This window comes from Quercus robur, chromosome 6 (assembly GCF_932294415.1).
Source record: "Quercus robur chromosome 6, dhQueRobu3.1, whole genome shotgun sequence".
NCBI classification, from domain to species: domain Eukaryota; kingdom Viridiplantae; phylum Streptophyta; class Magnoliopsida; order Fagales; family Fagaceae; genus Quercus; species Quercus robur.
The window spans coordinates 3849927-3874168 of NC_065539.1; the positions used below are offsets into that span (position 1 = coordinate 3849927).

Below are 24242 nucleotides of genomic sequence, written 5' to 3' on the forward strand. Positions count from 1 at the left end.
TTTATTTTCTTTAATCCCAAAGAAGTGCCTTCAACTTTCATCAACCTCATATTATAGTCGCTCTTTCATCACTCTATTTCATCATCCTTCGACTCTATTTATGGGCCTCGTTGAGTTAGCATTAGGAAAAGCCCAATCTGTTTATCATTTAGCGTTGAATTGTTTACCTATCTTTTAAACTTGTGTTATGCATGGCCGAATGATATGAGTTGTATTGGGAAAGTTTAGGGATGGAATTTTTTTGTCAGAACTTGCTAAGGTGATTGTCCACCACATCAGTCAATCACTCAATCATTTTAGAAAGTTGTGACAAAAGCTAAAAAATTGTGGTAAAAGTTGTATTTACGTAACAGAGAACAGAACAGGGCCTATATAACTTACATACTACAAGGAAAAAAAAAACATAGATTAACAAATAGTCTATTATTGTTTCTTTAAAAATAACCATTAAGGATGATTTATTGTGGAGTTCATCTAATAAAAAATTGGTAAAAATTAATGAGGTGATCGAAAATATTACTAAAGTGATAAATGAAATTTAAAAAGTTAACTTTATTGACTATATACTCTATAAAGTTGATAAAAAATCTGACATAAAACAAAATGATTTGGCATAAAGTTATTTTTTAATGAATTTTTTTTGGTTTAACGGGTACTTTACGGTGTTTATTAACATTACCCAAAAATAAAAATTCTGTTATTGGGCTAAAGTTGTTAATTTAACTGGTCTGTAACCAGTGGGGTGCGCAAGAATGCAGGTAATGTGGATTTCTCTCTCTTTTTAAATCTTTTTTTTGTCTATTTATGAAATTTGATAATTATTATGATTGTGTTTGTATATGAAACAAAATATTGTATCATTAGACATTTATTATAAAATATACTATGTTCAAAAACTTTTTTTTTTTTTTTTTTTGAGAAACAAACACACACAGAGGGGAAAAGGAAATAGGTTCTAACACAAAGAATGTTCAAAAACTTGATTGTTCATATCTTATTTGAAAAATGCACAACTGGAATAATTTTATTATATCACAATAATAATAAAATAAGTTAAGAAGTAACAATTTTTTTTCCTAAAATAAAATTAACAAGAATGAACAATTTTCAATTGCTACCAAACAATATTCTTATTAGACTTTTAAGTTGACAAAATATGAGAATGGCCATAGTGTAGGAATTTTAATGTGCGCTAGTGCTTGCCCGTATGCTAACTTAGCTGCTGTCGGCTCGCCCGGTGCAAATGGCTTTTTTTTTTTTTTTTTTTTTTAAATTTTTTTTATGAAACCAATCACCCTTTTGTTGAAGGTCATTTAAGCTTTTCTTGGAATTTAAACTTATCCATGCATGTATATGAAGTTACAAGTTAGTTTATATTATATATATAAAAACTGAAGCATTTTGACATTTTTTTTCTTTTTTAACTTTTTCATGTTGTGTCACGTTAGTTTTTGAGACTTCACAATTTTACATATCATTATTCTAATTTTTTTTAATTGATTTTAATTTCTTTTTTATATTTAAACCATCCCTTAAAATCTTGGTGCATCATACATTGTATGTATTCTACATTTAAACTATCCATCAAAATTTTGCTACTCGTGGCGGCTATGCTTGAAGCTAGGGCCGTGGACTAAGTCGCAACAAGGAGGAGCTCAGAATACTAACGTGTGGTTAACGATTACTAACTTTATTAGTATTTAAAAAAACTGTGTGGATCACAGTCATTCTATCGGATTACAACAACATTTTAGCAATTAAAAATCCAAAAGATAAACTCCGGTATCCTTTCTAGTAAAGTGAGAATTATAATTTATATATAGTAAAATAAAGTGTTATTTTCTGATCTGAGGATCTTGTTAAGCAAGTTGGGTTGTAAAGTAAAATCTTCTTGCTTAGGAGGTTTTGCTTCCACTTAGTAGAATAGTGATTTCTTCTCAACTTGTAGGGACGAGGATAGATGATAGTACTTTCAAGCAAGAAAAAAAAAAGAGAGATAGAAGATGGGAGAGAGAAGCAATTTGTTATAATAAAGTTTTCATGATAGACAGAAGATGGGAGAGAGATGCAATTTGTTATAATAAAATTTTCATGATACACGGGTTGATGTCGTGTGATATTGAATCTCAAATTTCTTATTCAGAGACTTTATCAGTTGAGCTAATTGGAACCCACATACGTTATAGCTTTTAAATTTTTTTTTTTTTGACTTATATATAATATTTATTATAAAATATAATGATTGGAGAATAAGTTTTAATTATATTATATATGTCATCAACAAGAAAGTAAAATAAAAATTTTCTATGATTAATATATGTAAGAATATAATAACTATTTTACTTGAGTTAATTTATAATTATTTAATTATTTCGACTAAATTAAACGTATGATTATTTATTATATTATTTTTGATTATATGTGTTATTAAATTTGTTTTGTCTTTTGCTATTTCCAATAGTTATCAAAGCAACTAAACTTGAGGAAGAATAGAATATCATGTTCCGAACCATTTTTTTATTTAAAAAATGTAAATTTTAGAAAAATAATCATAATAAATTTATGTAGGGTCACATTTTTCAGCCTAGGCCCAAGATGCATGGGACCTTAGACCAGTGAGCCCGGTACAATGAATTTGTAGAGAGTGGGCCAAAGAGCTAGGCTTTAGCATATGGACAACGGTTAACACGGTGTTCTTCATGATCGAGTTGAGATGGACTGAGTTTACCAGAGAGGATTGGTCCTCGGCTCGGTCCGAGGAGCTTTTCTGGTGTCTCTGGTGTGTTGGGGGGTCTCAGCCCCGCCTTTCTGTCTCCTTCCCCTCCCTTTTTATAGTAGTTTCCTCCTTTCTGAATGGGGTCCTTTGGGTAGGTACTTGTCCCATCAGCCCTTCCCTCCAGTTGTTGGGAGTGGTTGTAAAGGTAGAAAAACATAGCTATGTCAGGCACAAGGCACTGAATGCAGTCATGGCAGCTTTTCCCTCTGACATTTCCATTTTCTCTATTGTCTTTTTCTGCTCTAGTCCTTTTATTGTTCCGTGGAATGATCTGGAGTGTCATTACCAGTGGCGGGTTGCCCCCTTTGTCTTCGGCTACATCCATGCCGAGGAGAGTTCTTCCCATGGCTGAGGAGGGGTTTTTCCTTGGACTGGGCCCTTGGCCTAATGTTGACATGGACTTTTTTGGTCTTTTACCCCCCACAATTCATATTACATAAATTTACACCTTCTATAAATAATGAATTCATAAAAATAAATGCATTTATCTCTTTAAAATTAAAGATTATTTCATTATTATTTTTAAAATAGATATCATACAACAGAATTTTAACTTTTGATGTCCGTTCTATGATGATTGTGCTTTATTATTCGGTCAAGACATCAATATGTTTTTGGTGCAAGTAGGGTTCGAATCACATATTTCTTATTTGACAACAAGAAACTTTACCAGTTAAGACATGACACTAATTTATGATATTGCAATATAAGTTACTAAAGACCATAGATTTTAGTAAAATCAAACTATAATTAATTAAAAAAATTAACTTAAGTTATATGACAAAAGCAAGTAAGATTTAAAAAAAAAAAAAAATCAAAACTAAAACTTATGAGAGAAGATAAATAATTTAAAATAAATAACGGAACTTCATTTCTTTTAAAAAATTAAAACTTTTTAATAATAAATTGTAATGTAATTTTAATGTAGTGAAACTATTTCATCCAGAATAAAAATTAGCTTAATAATTTTAATGTATTTATAGTATGTAATGGGTACTCTTTTATTATATACACAGTAAATAAAGGGAGAGTATTTTTTTTTTTTTTGGGTAGAATAAAAGGAGAATATTCACTTATTTTATTGACAATTTCTAAAACGAAACTTATATCATATATTATATGATATAATAATGTGTGTGTGTATATATATATAAATAAAAATGAAAGATGAGTATATGTGTGTGTTATTGGAGAGTTTAGGTCCCTATCTTTTCTTTTGAAAGAAAATACGCAGATTTCACACAATAAATTAACACGACCGTATGAAATTAAGCTAATCACATGACACATTAAAATTTTATCATTTGGGGTCATGAAGTTAAGGTATATTCCTTTATTCCAACAATAAGAATCTTTTGTGTCTTGGAAGTTGGAACTAAGTTTTAATGTAAAAAAGAAAAGAAAAAAAAATCACTTATTTAAGGTTTCGTTTAACTTATATTAGGGTATGTTTCTATACAGAAATTTTAAAAGATTTCTTGCAAAGATCATGACTTCAAACTTCAAAGCAATAGCCTCTATAGTTGATGTATAAAAGACAAAAACAAGGTCTAAGATAAAAAAAGCAATAACACATGCATATACGAATTGTGTAGATGACCAATAACGAGTTAGTGGTATTTTGAGATTAGCCAAAAAAAAAAAAAAAAGAGTTAGTGGTATTTTGTTTTTTTTAATTTCACAAGATCGGATTAGAATCTAAGGGCAATCACTCTATAATGATTATATATTATACACACAGATAAAAATACACTCACAGATAGTGTATTATTGGGGGTGTCCGTAATTTTTTAACATTTTGGATCAGACTCCGTAAAACGATTCCATGGTGACTCCACTCCAGCAAGTTTCTAGTGATTAATAAATAAGAAATTAAAGCTTATAATATGTAACTTACGGGATGAGTCTACTTTAGCTACAACATGAAATAAATATAATCAAAAGCTTAGCAGAATATAAGACAATTTATGATAAGTATAACCCAACAGCTAGCCTACTGTTAAACAATTCTTGGTGGCTGTGGCCAGTGGCAACTGTTTTAGTGACAATTTCGAAACAGTATTTTTTTGCTAAAAATTTCCAAAAAATGTGGTATTTGGCCATTTTGGCCCAATTATAGTGCTATACAGTACAGACATTCACATAAGGACTTTTTCTACATCTACATGTTGAAAATTTTAAATAATATTGCTAATAAAACTTATCTAAAATAACCTTTCTTTAGAATAGTAGTAGTGGATAGAAATTATATCTCATCAAAGGGAGATCACTGATTCAAGATGAATCTACATAGAATAATGGATTTATTTGTGAGTTGCTGGATGATGCGAAGCTAGAACTTTTTCCCAAGAGGGGACAATGAGTAAAATTTAAAAAATATATATATATATATATATATTTTATAAAAATTGCAAAGGGGGGGGGGGGGGGGGGGGATAAGGGTTTTTTTTAAAAAAAAAAAAACAAACCTAGGGGACCCCTCCCTCGCTCTGCCAATGGTGATAACTTATAGTAGAAGAGGCCAAACTGCCAAAGTGTTGGCCGATCTTGACCTTTAGCAACAAGATCAGCTAACACTTGTTCTATGAAGTATTTATCTTCAACTTGTTTATATTTTTAGGGAGTATTGCTATCCAGTGGTTGTAAGAATTACTAAATTATTTATTTTTAAATTAAATAATGATGTGAGGATTTTATTCCAAGTTTAACCATTTGGAGGTTTGGTTTTCTCAAAGAAAATCACTACTTACTGTTTAGACTTTTATTTTCTACATATATAAACTTTTTTTTTTAATAATTCGATAATTACAATGGGAGATAGGGCATTGAATCTTGGATGTTTCCATTGGAAATACTAAGAGATGCCAATCAGTTGAGTAACAAAACTTTTGACCAACCAAGTTCAACATAAAAGAATATTACAAATGATTTTATAGTTTAGGGTGGATAGTTGCGATTAATTGTAATATAAAATTTTAACATAAATGCATAACCATTAGATCAATATTTTATAAGAAATTTATCACTAATTTTTTACTAAAAAGCTCATGATTTTAATAAGAACTAGTCCCTTAGCATGTGCTTTTGGAGTATTAGGTGAAAGGATTAGCAAAAATGAATTAATAAATTGGATAAAGCTTGGGTTCAGTGCTATGTGTTCATTAACGAAATCAAAAGTTTGGCAAGGATTATTATACTTTTAAAAACCAAACCAGTCCAAACTACTTAGTCCAATTAGTTCAAGCATGAATGAGATTTTAATTGGTTTGGTCAATACCCTATAATTGAAACTTTCTAAAAAACTAGTGAATATAGAAAAACGATAGTTCAACCACACAAACCGAAAATTAGAATTGGTTTTGACTCACCATTTCTTACCTAGCAAAAAAAATCTTTTGACCTACACAAACCGAGCAAAATTGCAACTGCAACTCAATTTATAGTTTCTTTTTATTAATTTTGACACTAGTTTTAGATAATGAAGTGGAAATTAACAATTAATTTCAAATCAGTGTATTTTTTTTTAATAATTCGGATAGTTACAGTGAAAAATGGAAAACTTGAACCCTAGACATTTATATTAAAAACATCGCTAAAGTGCTAATTGAGTAATAATACTCTTGACATTTCAAATCAGGGTGTTGACTGTTGATGAACATGATACGTGTGAATGTTGCATGCATGAAATAATTTTTGAGGTAGAAATAAGGTATAGGAAATAGGAATACTACTTTTGAGTTTTGACGGTCAAAATGTGTTCTTAACTGAAAGTGCCTTCTTTTTCTGTTAGAAAGTGTAGAAGTAGATCAGCTAGGTGATGGGAACACTACTTGGTTGGTGCTTATACCAATCTGGCTTTGACAAGAGTAATAGCAGATGCATTTGGCAAGATATATTTTGAGCAACACCAATTGGAGACTTACATGTAAAATTATGTTGAATAAATTATGAAAAATTATTCAGTTTTTAGGTATTATGGTTGATTCGAGGGTTGCTTGATAGTTGGACCATATAGTCCATGAATAATAAATATCTTACTTAAAGATATATCACTCAACTTATTAACTTGAGATCTCAAAATATAATTTTAATTTTTGCCTTATGAAAGAAGCTTGCAAAGACTCTTGCCAATTGTCAATCGTCTTTTCCAATGAAAGATAAAAAGGAAAATTGTCTTACTAATAAGTAAAAATATTGAATAATTATAGAGACATGCTTAATTTTACAAATTATTGATTTGTGTAACTGTGAATGGTGAACACTTTTTTTCCACTACTAATTATATGGACCCAAAACTTTTCATCGATTACTCACAATTGCATAAGTCAATAAATTGTAAAATTTAATGTGTGATTAGGTGTGTTTATAGGCGGACCGAAAAATATTAGTAATAACATTCATTTTTGAATTAAAAAAATAAAAGAGATTAGTTTTGTTTTGATGATTGGAAGTTTCGCATTGAAAAAAAAATAAGAAGAATGATATATACTTCTTTTCTCTATAAATATCATTCTCTTTCAATAATTCAAGCATTGGGTAGATGGGTTAACTTTGGTAGGAGACACAACATTCTTTTATAAGTAATGATGGGAACATATAAAATAACACAATTTTTACCACAACTTGTGGCAAAAGTTTTCTGCTATTTACTCTTTTTTTTTTTTTTTTTTCCCCTTTCTCTGTTGTGAAATATGTACTCAGGGTCAAGCTTAGCCGTTTCTCAAAAAAGAAAAAAAAGAAAAAAAAGAAAAAGGATCAAGCTTAGCTACTTTAAGCATCCACGCGTGCCAATTAACATTAAGGTTTCTTTTTGGTGGGCAGGGCGTGGCAATGAAGTTGCAAGTTGCAATGGTCGATTCAGAAAATCTTGTACGCACTACACAATCTCGTAGGATCATCCACTTCATGTAGATCTAAAGCATTAAATTAGTAAACTAAATCCGCCCACGAGTACAATTAAGATCTACCTGGCTAGCTGGGTCACACATATAATTTTTTAAGGCTAAGTACAGTCTCCTCTAAAAGCAATACCATCTTTCCCTTCCAAATTTCCAATATATATATATCTCCAGTTTCCCACAGACCAAGGTATCTAAATTAACCCAACAACACAGTTTTCTTTACAAACACCAACTTTCAAAGCCTTTACTTCTCTTTAAATCTCAATGGGTGCTCCTCAACTTTTGTCTTCCCTTAGCTGTGAATTGAGAATCATCGAAGCAAAAAATGTGGAATTCAAGTCCAAAGGTTCCTTCTTTGTCAGATACTATCTTTCTGCAGGAAACAACAAAAGTATTCGCCTCAACACCCGAGAAATCTCCTCCAAGTCCGACCTCTCTTGGAACGAGTCCTTCTCTTTGGATTGTTTTGGTAACCAAGACTCCATGGACAACCTAAAGCAAGAAAGCGTGGTTTTCGAGCTCCGGTGGAGGAACAAAGTGCCAGTTCTTGGAAAGATTGGAGGGTCACAGCTGTTGGGGAGGGCAGAGATTCCATGGAAACAAGTGTTTGAGTCACCAAACATGGAAATAGAGAATTGGGTCACTATGGCTTCAACAAGACAACATGTGCTTGAAGGTGCCAAGCCACCTAAGCTGCAAGTGGGAATAAGAATTCGAGTTCCTGCAATGGTGGAGATGGAGGGGAGGACACAAAGGAAGGTTAACAAGCGGGAATATGAGTGTGGATGCATAGATGGTCATGATTACAGTACTTGTAGAGATTATGAAATCTTTGCACTAACAGCAGCTTTGGAGGCCTTTTAGGCACAACTGAAAATTAAGTTTCGGTTGGTGTAGATAATTTTGCCTTGGCTATTGTTATTTGTTTTATTAAATTGAGGATCTGGGAATTTTGATTTTGTATATTTTTAGATAGTGGTGATGGGAAATGTGTACAGCTCCATCAAAATGAGTTGGTGTTCGAGCTAATTTGAAGACTGTTCTTTCCTTAGGAGCAATTTTCTAATGAGAATTTTCAGCAATTATAACTAATTACTTGGCTGCTTGGTTGGTTATATCATTTGGGCATAAATATAGGCAAAAACCTAAAACTGACTCATTTTCATCCTTTGTCATTTTAGTTCTCTGACTTTCATTTTTATCATTTCAGTTATTTAAGTTTTAATTTTTGTCAATTTAATATTTTGTTAGACGTCAAAACAATTGCCTATATTGAGAGATATTTGAGAGAGATATCAATATGAACTTCAGCTATTTTTGACACCGAATCAATCTCAACCTTCCCAACCAGCTTCGACCCATTCAACAAAATCTTCATATCACTCAGCAACCTCAACCTCCTCCTTCGCCAAGAACCCATCCCGGGAATCCATCGAATTGAACACCGCTGCCACGTCAGCCTTAATGGCCTCGCACGACAATGCCACAACCGCATCGAAAACCGTTGACAATGTTGCTGATTCGTGATCCAACAAAGTAGAAACTCCAAACGCCGATGAGAGTCTATCGAGTGCAGAGGAGTTGAGTCGTAGTGAAGCGAAGTTGGTGGCAATGACGTAGAGTGTTGGATTAGGGACTTGGAATGTTGGTTTCACAATTTTAAGATGATTTGCACCAGAATCCTCACTGCACAATGGAACTTCCTGGCATTTAGATTTTATTGGTCTCTCAAGTGTAACATCCACCTTCTTTTCTTCTTCATCTTCCCAAATTAAAAAAAAAAAAAAAAAAAAAAAAAAAAAAAAAAAAAAAAACGGCGTCGTTTTGACTCACTTAATGACACCACTTAACTAACGTCTAACGGAATACTAAATTGACAAAAATTGAAACTTTGAAAACTAAAATGACAAAAATAAAAATTAGAAAACTGAAATGACAGAGGATGAAAGTTAGAGGGTCAATTTTGAATTTTTGCCATATATGGTTTACGAACATCAAACAATTCCACTTTGTTTTAATTGTCACAACATCCAAACTAATAGCAAATAATGGGTTTTAGCATCCGAGTGACCAAGAATATATACTTCTTCTTGCTACGTGAAAAAGGAGAAGATATATATACCTAACATTCAGTATATGTCAGTACAAATTGGATCCAAAAATTCCAGTACCAGGCATATCAGTGCAGCCAAATTTATCTTTTAAGCCTTACATCCCTATGCTTGTAGCTAGCCTGGATATTTATGTTGTGTCTTGTAAAATGATAAAGATAATAAAAATAGATAAATGAAATATTTTCTTTAATTTTTCTGGCCCTATATTTCTTTACTAGGAAGAATTCGTTAAAGGAAGCAATTAGATTAATTTCTTTTTCAATTAGCCCTAACGTTGTTCCTTTTCGAACCCAGAGTGTGTTGCTCAGTAGGATGGAGTAGGATAGTCACTTGGATATGATTTTGAGCTGGACCTAATTAAGATCGGGTTTATGATGAGGTCAAGATCAGGCATTCCTTAGGGATGAGCCAACTTTATAATATTGGAAGAGAGCAGGCTCAGGGCATGAAGGGATATATACCATGAGGAGGCTTGCAACGCAAGTCCCTGAAAACAGCTGAGTGAGGCTGGTCGACCCTCCTCGAGGAGGTCGAGGGTAGCCAAGAAGAATTTATAGGCAGTTAAGATGGTTTTGAAGAAGACCTAGAAACTAGAGTTTTAAAATCCAAAGCAAATGAAAAACTGAAAAAGTGAGTGATTTCCTTATTTTTTTAGTCGTATCGAGGTTCAACCAATAATCAAACTAATGAAGTTATAAATATTTTAATCAATAATTCAAAAAAAAAGAGAGAACAAATTGCATATTATAAGAGAGGCTTAAGCTACCACATGAAAAAGTAAATCTAGAATAATTATAAACAAAAATAACAAAGCAGCAAGATCCCCCTTAGTGGGAACTAGTATAGGACCTCATATATCAAAATGGACAATGACAAATGGTGCAGAAGAAAAAGAATCACTGTTATTAATTAAATGGTAAATTTGTTTGCTTCCCAAATTGCAAGACATACAATCAAACTTATTAAATCTAATTGATCCTAAGTGACTTTTAATTAAGATGCTAATAATTGAAGACATGACAAGGATCCATGATGAAAAGGGGGGGAGTGCCACAATAATTGGGAGTGATGGTGGCAATAGCAGAGAAGAAGATCATACGAGAGAGAACCTTTAGGTGGTTGACCTCAAACAAATGTACAACTTTATGGCCTATCCCCACTCCCAAAAGCTGGTCTATCTGTGGATCTTGCACATCAAGACCACTGTTAGAGAAATGAAGATGAAGATTAAAGGATAGCTTAGGAACAAGGTAAAGTATTTCCCAACGGAAAACTTAGATGAGGAAATAGATCTGATGTTACCAACAAGCATAGAAGATCCGTCAAAGGTGTAAATGGTAGTAGGATGAGCTAAGGATGTTTTATGAGAGAAAAATAATTTATTAAGTATCATGTGATTGCAACATAGAATATCAAAGAACCAGGAATTTTTACACAAAAAATCAGTTTAAAAATGAAATGTTTGCCGTTTTTGGGTTTCTATTGAAACAATACTAGTAATGGAGACTAACAGAAGGCCTTGATTGAATATAGTTTGAAACTTATAGGGTTCAATTAAATAAAAGTAAAGTTAGAGGTCTAAAAATAATTTTGGTCAAACTTAAATAATGCAATTTATAATTTAGCTTTTTTGTTTTTTGTTTTTTCTTTAATGCGAGACTTCCAAAAAGTTTTTCTCATGACAACATTAATCTCTTTTATTTATTTTATACTCCAAAAAAAATGTTATGACTTATGACTAATATTTTTCAATTTGCTTACAAACACACTTAATCGACCGTACACACAATTTCACAATTTGCTAATTTGTGCGATTGTGAGTGGTAGATGAAAAGTGATGAGATCATATAATCTGTAATAGACAAAAGTATCAACCACTCATAGTCACACAAATCAACAAGTTATGAAATTAAGTGTGTGAGTGTGTCTCTAGAATTATTCAATATTTTTAATTATTTACTTATACCTTTCCCTTCTAATTTTCATTACAAAATACAATTGTGTCTTTACAAGCCTCTTTAGTAAGGTAAAAAATTAAAAATATATTTAAGAATTTTTGAGCTCATGTCCTATACAATCCAACCATCAGGCAACCTTGATTCAACAAATAATACCTAAAAAGTGAATAATTTTTCGATTATTATTTGATTCTGCCTTTTAAAACTATTAGTTAACTCAACATAATTTTACATGTAACTCTCTAATTGAAGAGGCATGTAATCGTGCTGGGGTTGCTTAAAATGTCTTATCAAATGCATATTACTCTTGGCAAAACCAGATTGGTAAGCACCAAACCAATTTGACCGTCAAAAGTAGTTTTCCTAACTCCCAATTTGATCTACTTCTACACTTTCTACCAGAAAAAAGAAGGTACTTTTAGTTATGAACACATTTTGACCATCAAAACTCAAAAGTAGTATTCCTATACCTAATTTCTACCTCTAAGGTACTTTTAGTTATGAACACATTTTGACTATCAAAACTCAAAAGTAGTATTCCTATACCTAATTTCTACCTCTAAAATTATTTCTTGCGGTCAAATATGTATTCGTGAGAATCAAGCTTTGCTACTTAATTTAAGCATCCACGCTTGCCAATAAACATTTAGGTTTCCTATTAGTGGGGCACTGATGATGGGCAGGGCGGGGCAATCTAGTTGTAGCCCAACATGCTAGGAGTGGTGCCATAAAACCCTATTGTATTATGCTATATTTGACATTATGTACACCATGATTTATTAGAGTAACTAAAAGTTGTTTTATTATCTAAAATAATGGTAACTTAATCATTTGGATATTTTCATATGATCCTTGAGATGTATTGTATTTGATTTAGTTACAGAAGACATAAAGCATAAGTTCCTTGTAAATTTAATATTTTGATTTTATAGTTTGTGATGAATTGGGCATTTAATCTGTGAAGATTATAACATGACCACTGAGATGGTTTTATTCTTAAAAATAAAAAAACTAAAACTTTTTTTTTTTTTTAATCATGAAAATGGAGATTTCTAATCGATATGTTGATGTGTTTTAACTTTTAAGTATTGTAAAATACATTAAATTGTGTGTGAGATTAATTATTTTATTAATAATTGTCAACTAAATAATAAATTTCATGACTTTCATTTACATAAGCTCTCAATCTTGAGGGAATTGCGAACCTAAACATTAAATATTGTTTTCTTTGATGTATCAAGAGTAAGATCTATTTTAACAATCAAAATCTCAGTATGTTGGGAAATTGTACACGTAATGATGATTGAATAACTATTTTCAAGATTGAATCTATAATCTCTTTTATCATGAGATATAAAATATTCCCTTGAGATAAGTTTAATGGGAACTCAAGGATCAAGAGTTAGTAATTTTCAATGTGACAATTATATTTTATGACTTTGTATTACTTTGAATATTTTCATGAAAAAGTTAATTAATTAGATAATAAAATTTTGAGATATAATTTTATTAGTAAAGCCTAGAGTGCAATTATATTTAATTATATAATGGTATAAAATTAATTAATGATAACTTTGGGTTTGTCAAGAGTTGATGAATAAACCCAGAGTCCATTGGAATTAGAGCTTTATTTGTTACTTTAGTCCCACCCTAAGCTACACGCTAAAGTCCAATTGGATTTGCTCAAAAGGCTAACCCAATTAGATAATCAATTGCTTAAAACAAGAATTATTAAATAAAATAATTTCCTACGTACATATGATTAAAACAAAAGAAAAACAATTTTTCTGGAAAACTACTTATCATCAAGAAAGAAAAAATAACTTACAGAGAATTAATTGAGAGACTACATATCTTGGGCACCAAGCTGGAATTGGGGTAAAGATTGAAGATTTCTTAAGATTGATCCTCTACTTTAATTTAAGAATCATTTCATCAAGGTATGTTTTCTATTCTTCATTTCTAAAATTCAAAAATTTTATGTTATCTCACATGAATAGAATAGATCAATATATTTTCCCTTCTTGTTTTGTATGAGATGCAAAACATAGTTTTCAACACAACATTGTTGCATTTTGAAAATCTTGTACACAATCTTGATCATCCACTTCATGTAGATCTAAAGCCTTTGAGTAAACTTAATCCTACAAGTTCAAATAATATCTAGCTAGCCAGCTTGGTGATACATATAATTTTGAGCAATGTTACATACATAACAAATTTTACAATATTTTTTACAATAGATAAGTTTACAAGCTTTTACTTGTTCTTATCTAAACTCACTATCGACAACATTTTTTTATCTACCAATAATAGTGATTTCCTCTCAACTTGTGGAGACGAGGATAGATGCTAGTACTTTGAAAAAAAAAAAAAAGCAAAGAGAGAGATGCAATTTGTTATAATAAAGTTGTGTGGCTAAATTGGGAAAAATTATATCTTGTTTAGGGTGTAATGTGTATACAATCTCCTAAACTGGACTTTGCTTGCTTAAGCCCATATAAGTCTAACCCACACTACAAAAAATGAGGGCTATAGCCGCGTTTGAAAAACGCAGCTATAAACCCTAAAAACGAAGCTATAGGCTATAGCCGCGTTTTCTATAGCTACGTTTCCAAATGTGACCTATCCTATGCGACAATAGCCCCCTGCGAGGGTTTATAGCTGCGTTTTTATAAACATGGCTAGAGGTCCCCCTATAGCTGCATTTTTTACCCCCTATAGTTGCATTTTTCCACCCCCTATAAGCTAAGACCTATAACTGCATTTTGTAAAAAACGCGGCTATAGACCCGCTTTGAGCTGCATTTAATACGCGGCTATAGCCTGGACCTATAGCGTTTTTAAAACGCAGCTGTAGGCTCAGATCGTAGTTGCGTTTTCTAAAACATGGCTATAGACTATCTTTGTGCTGTGTTTAGAAATGCAGTTAAAGCCCCTTACATTGTGTTTTTCTAGTTGCATTTTAAAAACACGGCTATAGGTTTTTTCTTTTTTTCGTTTTTCTAGCTAAATCTATAATTCCTGCCCAAAACAATTGCCAACACTCAACAGATGCAACCAATTGGAACCAACAAAACAATTTCCAACACTCAACATTTTGTCTTAATGGTGTTATTAATGCTGCCAATGAAGCAAGCTTGCTCTATGGTCTCTATACTATATCTTTTAGTCCTCATGTATTCTTAACAACCGTTTAGATACTGACACAGAGCAAGCTAAGCCTCCAATCACAAACACAACTACCAAAAGGTATTCTTTCTCTAGAGAACAAAATGACAAAGTTGTATACATGAAAAAGAGGATGCTAACGTAGACAGATAAATACAATCCATTTCTATAGAATGTCAACAAAGAGACTGATAAAACACAATTTCTAGTAGAACCTGCATTATACTTCTAAATTTTCTACCTTCTCTAAGTTTTAGAAACCAGGTAACTAGAAGTGCTTTTGCTGTGATGAGACACCTAAAGAATCAGCCATTCCAACCAAAATGCGATCATTTCCCAACCAAAATTTTACTTTCTTAGAAACCAAACGAAACCCAAAATCAATAATTAAAAATTTACCTATTAGTTAAACACTCATTTTGGGGCAAATGTTGGTAACAAAGGATGAGGAACCCTTCAACCACAGGTCCACAACATACATACATACCCCCTGCTTCATGACCAAATATGCGAGGATAAAGCGATGTCTGCCCCTACAATAGGAGAAATTATAAAATCCACATGGTGGACAAGTGATCTGGTCCACCATTCCACTAAAAAATTTCCACTTGTTTAAAATTGTTAGTTCGAAAATTTTTTTTAAACAAAAATTAATTACTGACGCAGCAATTTTAAACAAGTGGAATTTTTTTAGTGGAATGGTGGACAAGTGAGGTGGTCCACCAGAGGACTCTATAATTTTTCCTACAATAGAAATGAACATTTTAGTTTCAACTACAAAATGAATACAACCTCAACTCCTCAACCACACCTAGTCCAATTCAAGCACGTTGAAACTTTCCTAATCCATTTGTAAATAGATTCATCAAATCCAATTTATAAATTACATGGAAACAGTATGGCTAACTTCAAGCATTATTTTCCCACTTTAATAAACCAAATTAAATTTCAGATTTAAAGGAGCCAAAAAATAACCAACAAATTAATGAATGAATAATTACAAATGATCATTTATTTAATTAATGTATTTCCATTAATATTAGCTTGGAATTTGACATTTTATGTTTATGGTAGTTAATAGGCAATTATAATGAATGAATGTACCTACTACCCTATTTAAGAAATATCTGATGTGGCAGCATGGGTTAATTTATTTAATGTATTGCCATTAATATTAACTTGGTAAATACTCATTTTATAGGCATTTATAATGAATGTTACCGACTGTCCTATTTAAGAAGAATATGATGTGGCAACATGGGTTTTATAGGGAATTGTTATAGACCTGCTCCGTAAAAGTCCAACCACAAATTCAATAAATAAATTTTTTTTTTTTTTTTTGGAGAATCACAAATTCAATAAATAGTAATTAGAAAAAATTCCAACCACAAAGTTAAAAGATTAATATTTCATGATACACTGGCTGATTTCCTGTGTGATATGTAGATACATTATAGCTCTTTTGAAAATATTCATTATAAAATATAATGATCGGAGAATAAGTTTTAATTATATTATATATGTCATTAAAAAGAAAGTAAAATAAATTTTTTTATGATTAATATATGTAAGAATATAATAAATATTTTACTTGAGTGAATCTATAATTATTTCAACTAAATTAAACGTATGATTTTTTATTATATTATTCTTGATTGTATGTGTTATTAAATTAGTTTTTGTCTTTTGCTGCTTTTGTTTCAATAGTTATCAAAGCAACTAAACTTGAGCAACAAAAAGTCATTTTGTAGTTGTACTCTGATTATGTAATGTATTAAACACTATTATTATTTTTGTGTGTGTTTTAATAAGTATTACTATTTACTCAAAAAAAAAAAGAAACTTGAACAAGAATATCACATTCCGAACTATTTTTTTTAATGTAAATTTTAGAAAAATAATCATATAAATTAATTTTACATAAATTAAAACCTTCTACAAATAATGAATTCATAAAAATAAATGCATTTATCTCGTTAAAATTAAATATTTTTTTATTATTTTTTTATAGATATTATACAATAGAATTTCAACTTATGAAGTCCTCACCATGATTATTGTGCTTTATTATCAGGCCAAAATATCAATTAGTTTTTTGTGTAAGCAGGATTTGAAGCACATATTTCTTATTTGACGACAAGAAACTTTATCAGTTGAGACATGACACTAATTTATGATACTGCAATATAAGTTACTGCTTATACATATATTAATAGTATGCTAGTGTGATTCATGGGTTATATGTAAAGTAAAATAATAATAATAATAAAAGATCACAGATATTAGTAAAATCAAACTATAAAAAAATTAAAATAAGTTAAATGACAAAAGCAACTAAGATCATTTTTTTTTTATAATCAAAACTAAAAATTATGAGAGATGAATAAATAATTTAAAATAAATAATGAAAATTCATTTCTTTTAAAAAATTTAAACTTTTTAATAATAAATTGGAATGTAATTTTAATGTAGTGAAACTATTTCATCTAGAGTAAAAATTAGCTTATTAATTTTAATGTATTTATAGTATGTGATGGGTACTCTTTTATTATAAACATGGTATAGAAAGAGAGTATTTTTTTTTTTTTTTTTTGGGTAGAATAAAAGGAGAATATTCACTTATTTTATCAACGGTTCCTTAGACGTAAAAATGAAAGATTCTTATTGCTAACTATTGGAGGGTTTAGGACTTTTTAGGTCCCTATCTTTTCTTCTGAAAGAAAATACGTAGATTTCACGCAATAAATTAGCATGACCGTATGAAATTAAGCTTATCACATGACACATTAAAATTTTATCATTTGGGATCATGAAGTTAAGGTATATTCCTTTATTCCAACAATAAGAATCTTTTGTGTCTTGGAAGTTGGAACTAAGTTTTAATGTAAAAAAGAAAAGAAAAAAAGATCACTTATTGGTCTGTTTGGATTGAACTTATTGTTGTTGAAATTGAAAACTGAAAACACTGTAGCAAAATAATTTTTAAATATGTAAATAGTACTGTGGGACCCATTTTTAATATTTTTAAATGTGTGAACAGTGCATACACTGTTTATACACAATAAATTTTGTATCTGAAAGTCAATAACTACGGCTTAAAAAAAAAAAAAAAAAAAAAACGCGCGTTTGTAAATGCAGATGTGCAATCCAAACCCCACCTTAGGTTTCGTTTAACTTATATTAGGATATGTTTCTATACAGATATTTTAAAAGATCTCTTACAAAGATCATGACTTCAAACTTCTTCAAAGCAGTAGCCTCTATAGCTGATGTATAAAAGACAAAAAACAAAGTATAAGATAAAAAAGCAATGATACATGCATATATGAATTGTGTAGATGACCAATAACGAGTTAGTGGCCGGTATTTCGTATTTTTTAATTTCACAAGATAGGATTTGAATCTAAGGGCAATCACTCTATAATGATTATATATTATACACAATGATAGAAATACTCATTATATATACACTTACAGAGAGTGAATTATTTGGGTGTCCGTAATCTTTTAACATTTTGGATCAGACTCCGTAAAATGATTCCAAGGTGACTCCACTCCAGCAAGTGTCTAGTGACAACTAGACAGGCATTCTTATATTCTTATTAAAACTTTGAAGCCTTATCCCTAAAATTGATGATTAATAAATAAGAAAAGCTTATAATAAGTATAACTTAGGGGATGAGTTTACTTTAGCTACAACTTGAAATAAATATAATCAAAAGCTTAAAAGAATATAAAACAATTTATGAGAAGTATAATAGTTGAACACCCTACAGCTAGCCTACTGTTAAACAATTCTTGGTGCTAGTGGACTGTTTTAGTGACAATTATAGTGCTATACAGACATTCACATAAGCTCTTATTACATGGTTGAAAGTTTTAAATAATAATGCTAATAAAACATATCTAAATTAACCTTTAAAATAGTAGTGGATATAAATTGTATCTAATGAAGGGAGATCGCTGATTCAAGATGAATCCACATATAATAATGGATTTATTTGTGAGTTGCTGGAAGATGATAACCAGTGGCAAAGCTAGAGCTTTTTCTCAAGAGGGGCTAAGGAGTGAAACATAATATATATATATATATATATATATATATAAAATAAAAATTGTCTGGGGAATAAGGGTTTTTTTAAAACCTAGCGCCCCCCCTCCCCCCCCCCCCCAAATGATGATAACTTATAGTAAAAGAGGCCAAACTGCCGTTAAGCGTTGGCCGATCTCGACCTTAATTTAGTGACAAGATCAGCTAACACTTGTTCTATGGAATATATATCATAAACTTGTTTATATTTTTAGGGAGTATTGCTATCTAGTGGTTGTAACTTGTAAGAATTACTAAATTATTTATTTTTATATGAAATAATGATGTGAGAATTTTATTCAAGTTTAACCATTTGGAGGTTTGGTTTTCTCAAAGAAAATCACTACTTACTGTTTAGATTTTCATTTTCCACACATATCAATTAGTTTTTTTTTTTTTAATAATTCGATAATTACAATGGGAGTAAGGGAATTGAATCTTAAATGTCTCCATTAAAAACATTAAGAGATGTCAACCAGTTGAACAACAAGGCTCTTGGCCAACCAAATTCAACATAAAAGAGTATTACAAATGATTTTATAGTTTAGTGTGGATAATTGCGATTAATTGTAATATAAAATTTTAACATAAATTCATAACCATTAGATTCCATATTGTATAAGAAATTTATCACTAATTTAAAAAAAAAAAAATCAATTTAATAAGAACTAGTCGCTTAGCATGTGCTTTTGGAGAATTAAGTAAAAGGATTATTAGCAAAAAAATAATTAGCTAATAGAGGACGAAGCTTGGGTCCATGTGTTCATTAATAAAATCAAAAGTATGGCAAGTGTTATCATACTTTTAAAAACCAAACCAGTCCAAACTAGTTAGTTCAATCAGTTCAAGCATGGATGGGATATATTTAAACTGGTTTGATCAATACTCTATAATTGAAAATTTCCTAATACTAGTCAATATAGAAAAACGATAGTTCAACCACTCAAACCGAAAATCAGAATTGGTTTTGACTCATCATTTCTTACCTACCCAAAAAAATCTTTTGACCTACACACATCAGAGCAAAAAAGGCAGAGGAAGAAATAGCAGAAAAGAAGCCCAACATTAAATAAAATAATGTTATCTCTCATGCAAAAGTTAACCCATCTACCCAATGCTTGAATTATTGAAAAAAAGTATGATATTTATAGAGAAAATAAGTATATCATTCTTCTTTATTTTTTCAATGTAAGACTTCCGACAGGTCTTTCCCGCAATAAAACTATTCTCTTTTATATTTTTCAATCCAAAAAAGAAGAAGAAGAATGTTCTGACTAATATTTTATTTTTCAATTTGCCTACAGACACACTAAATTGATCGTACATCCAATTTTACTACTTGTTGATTTGTGCATGAAGAGGAAAAATTATGCATGACGGAGCTATCTGGACGGAGGTGGCACAAACAGACGTGGCATGTACAAACTGAACGGCCACGTGGCATCCAGCCCATTATTATGTGGTCTCCAAGGAACCTTAAATAGAAAATACTTGCAACACACGATTAGCCCTGATTTGTAGAATCCCAACATAAGTAGAATTCTAGAATATACACGCATTAATGAGTATTTTCCTCATAAGGAAAAGACTTGTTCTGCAAGCAAAGGAGTCTGGCCCTACGCGACTATAAAAACCCAAAGACCCTCAAGAAAAAGGTACGCACAATTTCTCTAAAGCTCATACTCTCTAACATTGTTGGAGCTCTCTTCTGACTTAACCTTCGGAGGGTCTTTGGCCGGTACCACACCGGTACTCTCTGTAAGGTCTTTTTCTATGTTGGGCAGGTCTGGTGTCGAGCGTGTTGGAATCGTGTGGCTCACTGGTGATTTTTTCGGCATCATCAGTGCACGTGAATGATCAATGTGAAATAGTGGTCCATATAATTAATAACGGACAAAAAATATTCATCACTCATAGTCGCATAAATTAATAAATGATAAAATTGAATATTCAATTAGATGTATCTCTAAAATTATTCAATATTTTTACTCATACGCTGTGACAGTCATTCGTTTATCTTTCATTGGAAATTGACAATTGGTAAGTCTTTATAAGCCTCTAAGGTAAAAATTACAAATATGAGTTTTTGAGCTCACAAGTTAATAAGTTTTTTTTTTTAGATGAAACAAGTTAATAAGTTGAGTAATATATATTTGACTAAGATATTTATTATTAATGATGGTCCAATATTATCCAACCATCAGGCAACCATCGATTCAACCATAGTATACCTATAAAGTGAATAAATTTCGATTCTTATTTGGTTCTGCTTTTTAAAACTTTCATTAGTTCAACATAATTTTACATGTAACTCTCCAATTGGTGTTGCTCAAAATATCTTCGCCAAATGCATCTGCTATGACTCTTGTCAAAACCAGATTGGTAAGCACCAAATCAAATTGATCATCAAAAGTAGTATTCCTGTCACCTATTTGATCTACTTCTACACTTTCTGCCAGAAAAGAAATTACTTACAGTTATGAACACATTTTGACCGTCAAAATTAGTGTTCCTAATTGGAAAGTTGCATGTAAAATTAGTTGGTGCTTATTTTGACAAGAGTAATAGCAAATGCATTTGGTACGATATTTTGAACAACACCAATTGGAGAGTTACATGTAAAATTATGTTGAATAAAGAATGAAAAATTGTTTACTTTTTCGGTATTATGGTTGAATCAAGGGTTGCTTGATGGTTGGACGATATTGGCCATGAATGATAAATATCTTACTTAAAGATATATAACTCAACTTATTAACTTGTGATCTCAAAAATTCTTAAATATATTTTTAATTTTTACCTTATGAAAGAGTCTTGCAATTGTGAATTGTCTTTTCCAATGACAGATAAAGATATTGAATAATGATAAAGACAGTCAATTTTACAAATGGTTGATTTATGTGATTGTGGATGGTAAACATTTTTTGTCTACTACTAATTTATGGATCCAAAACTTTTCATTAACCATTCACAATCACACAAGTTAGTAAATTGTGAATTTAGGTATGCGATTAGGTGCGTTTTTAAGTAGACTGAAAAATATTAGTAATAACATTCCTTTTTAGATTAAAAATAAATAAAAGAGATTAGTTTTGTTGTTATTGAAAGTCTCACATTGAAAAAAATAGAGAAGAATGATATATACTTCTCTTCTCTACAAATATCACTCTCTTTCAATAATTCAATCATGGGGTAGATGGGTTAGCTTTTGTACGAGGCATAACATTCTTTTATTTATGTTGGGTTTGTTTTCTGCTATATACTTCTTTTTTCTGTGTTGTGAAATATGTTTAGATCAGGTGGGTTTACTGAGTAAAGGTTAACCGTAGTTGAGTTTGAGCATTTTAAGTTTTAATTGATGTGGCATATTTTAGACCGTTGTTTTATTTTAAAGAGATCCTGTCCATGAAATGGACACTCTCCATTTCAAAGAGAAATGGAGAGGATCCGGATCCCTTTAAGCATCCACGCGTGCCAATAAACACTAAGGTTTCTTTTTAGTGAGCAGGGCGTGGCAATGAAGTTGCAAGTTGCAATGGTCGATTCAGAAAATCTTGTACACAATCTCGTAGGATCATCCACTTCATGTAGATCTAAAAGCATTTAATTGGTAAACTAAATCCTACCACAAGTACAAATAAGATCTACCTGGCTAGCTGGGTCATACATATAATTTTTTAAGGCTAAGTACAGTGTAATCAAAAAGCAATTCCATCTTCCCCTTCCAATATATATATCATCAGTTTCCCACAGACCAAGGTATCTAAGTTAACCCAACAACACAGTTCTCTTTACCAACACCAACGTTCAAACTTCAAAGCCTTTACTACTCCTCTATCTTTTTTACTCTATCTCAATGGGTGCTCCTCAACTTTTTTCTTCTCTTAGCTGTGAATTGAGAATCATCCAAGCAAAAAACGTGGAATTCAAGTCCAAAGGTTCCTTTTTTGTCAGATACTATCTTTCTGCAGGAAATAACAACAGTGTTCGCCTCAACACCCGAGAAATCTCCTCCAAGTCCGACCTCTCTTGGAACGAGTCCTTCTCTTTGGATTGTTTTGGTAACCAAGACTCCATGGACAACCTAAAGCAAGAAAACGTGGTGTTTGAGCTCCGGTGGAGGAACAAAGTGCCAGTTCTTGGAAAGATTGGAGGGTCACAGCTGTTGGGGAGGGCAGAGATTCCATGGAAACAAGTGTTTGAGTCACCAAACATGGAAATAGAGAATTGGGTCACGATGGCTTCAACAAGACGACATGTGCTTGAAGGTGCCAAGCCACCTAAGCTGCAAGTGGGAATGAGAATTCAAGTTTCTGCAATGGTGGAGATGGAGAGGAGGACACATGGGAAGGTTAACGAGAGGGAATATGAGTGTGGATGCAAAGATGGTCATGATTACAGTACCTGTGGAGACTATGAAATTTTTGCACTAACAGCAGCTTTGGAGGCCTTTTAGGCACAACTGAAACTCAAGTTTTGGTTGGTGTAGATAATTTTTCCTTGGCTATTGTTATTTGTTTATCAAATTGAGGATCTGGGAATTTTGATTTTTGTATATTTTTAGATAGTGAGGATGGGAAATGTGTACAGCTCCGTCAAAAGGAGTGGAGGTTGAGCTAATTTGAAGACTGTTCTTTCCTTATGAGCAATTTCTAATGAGAATTTTCAGCAATTGTGACTAATTACTTGGCTGCTTGGAATTGGTTATATAATTTGGGCATAAATATATGGCTTACGAACATCAAACTATTCCACTTTGTTCTAATTGTCATAACATCCGAACCAATAGCAAATAATGGGTAGTATCCTTGTCACCAAGAACATATACTTCTTCATGCTGCGTGAAAAGAAAAAAAAGATATACACATAAGCATTCAGTATATGTCAGTACAAATTGGATCCGAAAATTCCAGTACCAGGCATATCAGTGCAACCAAATTTATCTTTTAAGCCTTGCATCCCTATAGTTGTAGCCTGGATATTTATGTTCTGTCTTGTAAAATGATAAAGATAATAGAAATAGAAAAATGAAGTATTTCCTTTAGTTTTTCTGGCCCTATATTTCCTGGGTCCGTTAGAGTATACATTAATAAATCCGTTTTTGGAAAGTTTTTTCGGAAATTGATAAAGTTGTCAAAAAGTTTGACAACTTTTTCAATTCCTTATAAAAAAATTTCCAAAAATGGTTTACTAACATATGCCCTAAGGGCATACCTTAGTAAAATCCATATTT

The 24242-nt window shown here is 31.3% G+C and overlaps 1 protein-coding gene across 1 annotated transcript; it reads left to right on the forward strand.

The window, feature by feature from the left end:
- The first annotated feature begins 7822 nt into the window (after positions 1-7822).
- LOC126732356 (uncharacterized) lies at positions 7823-23691 on the forward strand. The gene is made up of 2 exons (XM_050435144.1): positions 7823-8353; positions 23278-23691. The coding sequence occupies exons 1-2, from the start codon at positions 7942-7944 to the stop codon at positions 23463-23465; spliced, it is 600 nt and encodes a 199-aa protein (XP_050291101.1). The 5' UTR covers positions 7823-7941; the 3' UTR covers positions 23466-23691.
- Positions 23692-24242: the final 551 nt, after the last annotated feature.

Bases quoted from the DNA above. Each gene is read 5' to 3' on its own strand.
- LOC126732356 (XM_050435144.1), top strand. From the start codon at position 7,942: ATGGGTGCTCCTCAACTTTTGTCTTCCCTTAGCTGTGAATTGAGAATC. The intron at 8,354-23,277 runs GTGCCAAGCCAC...ATGTGCTTGAAG, and splicing joins AAGACAACATGTGCTTGAAG to GTGCCAAGCCACCTAAGCTG.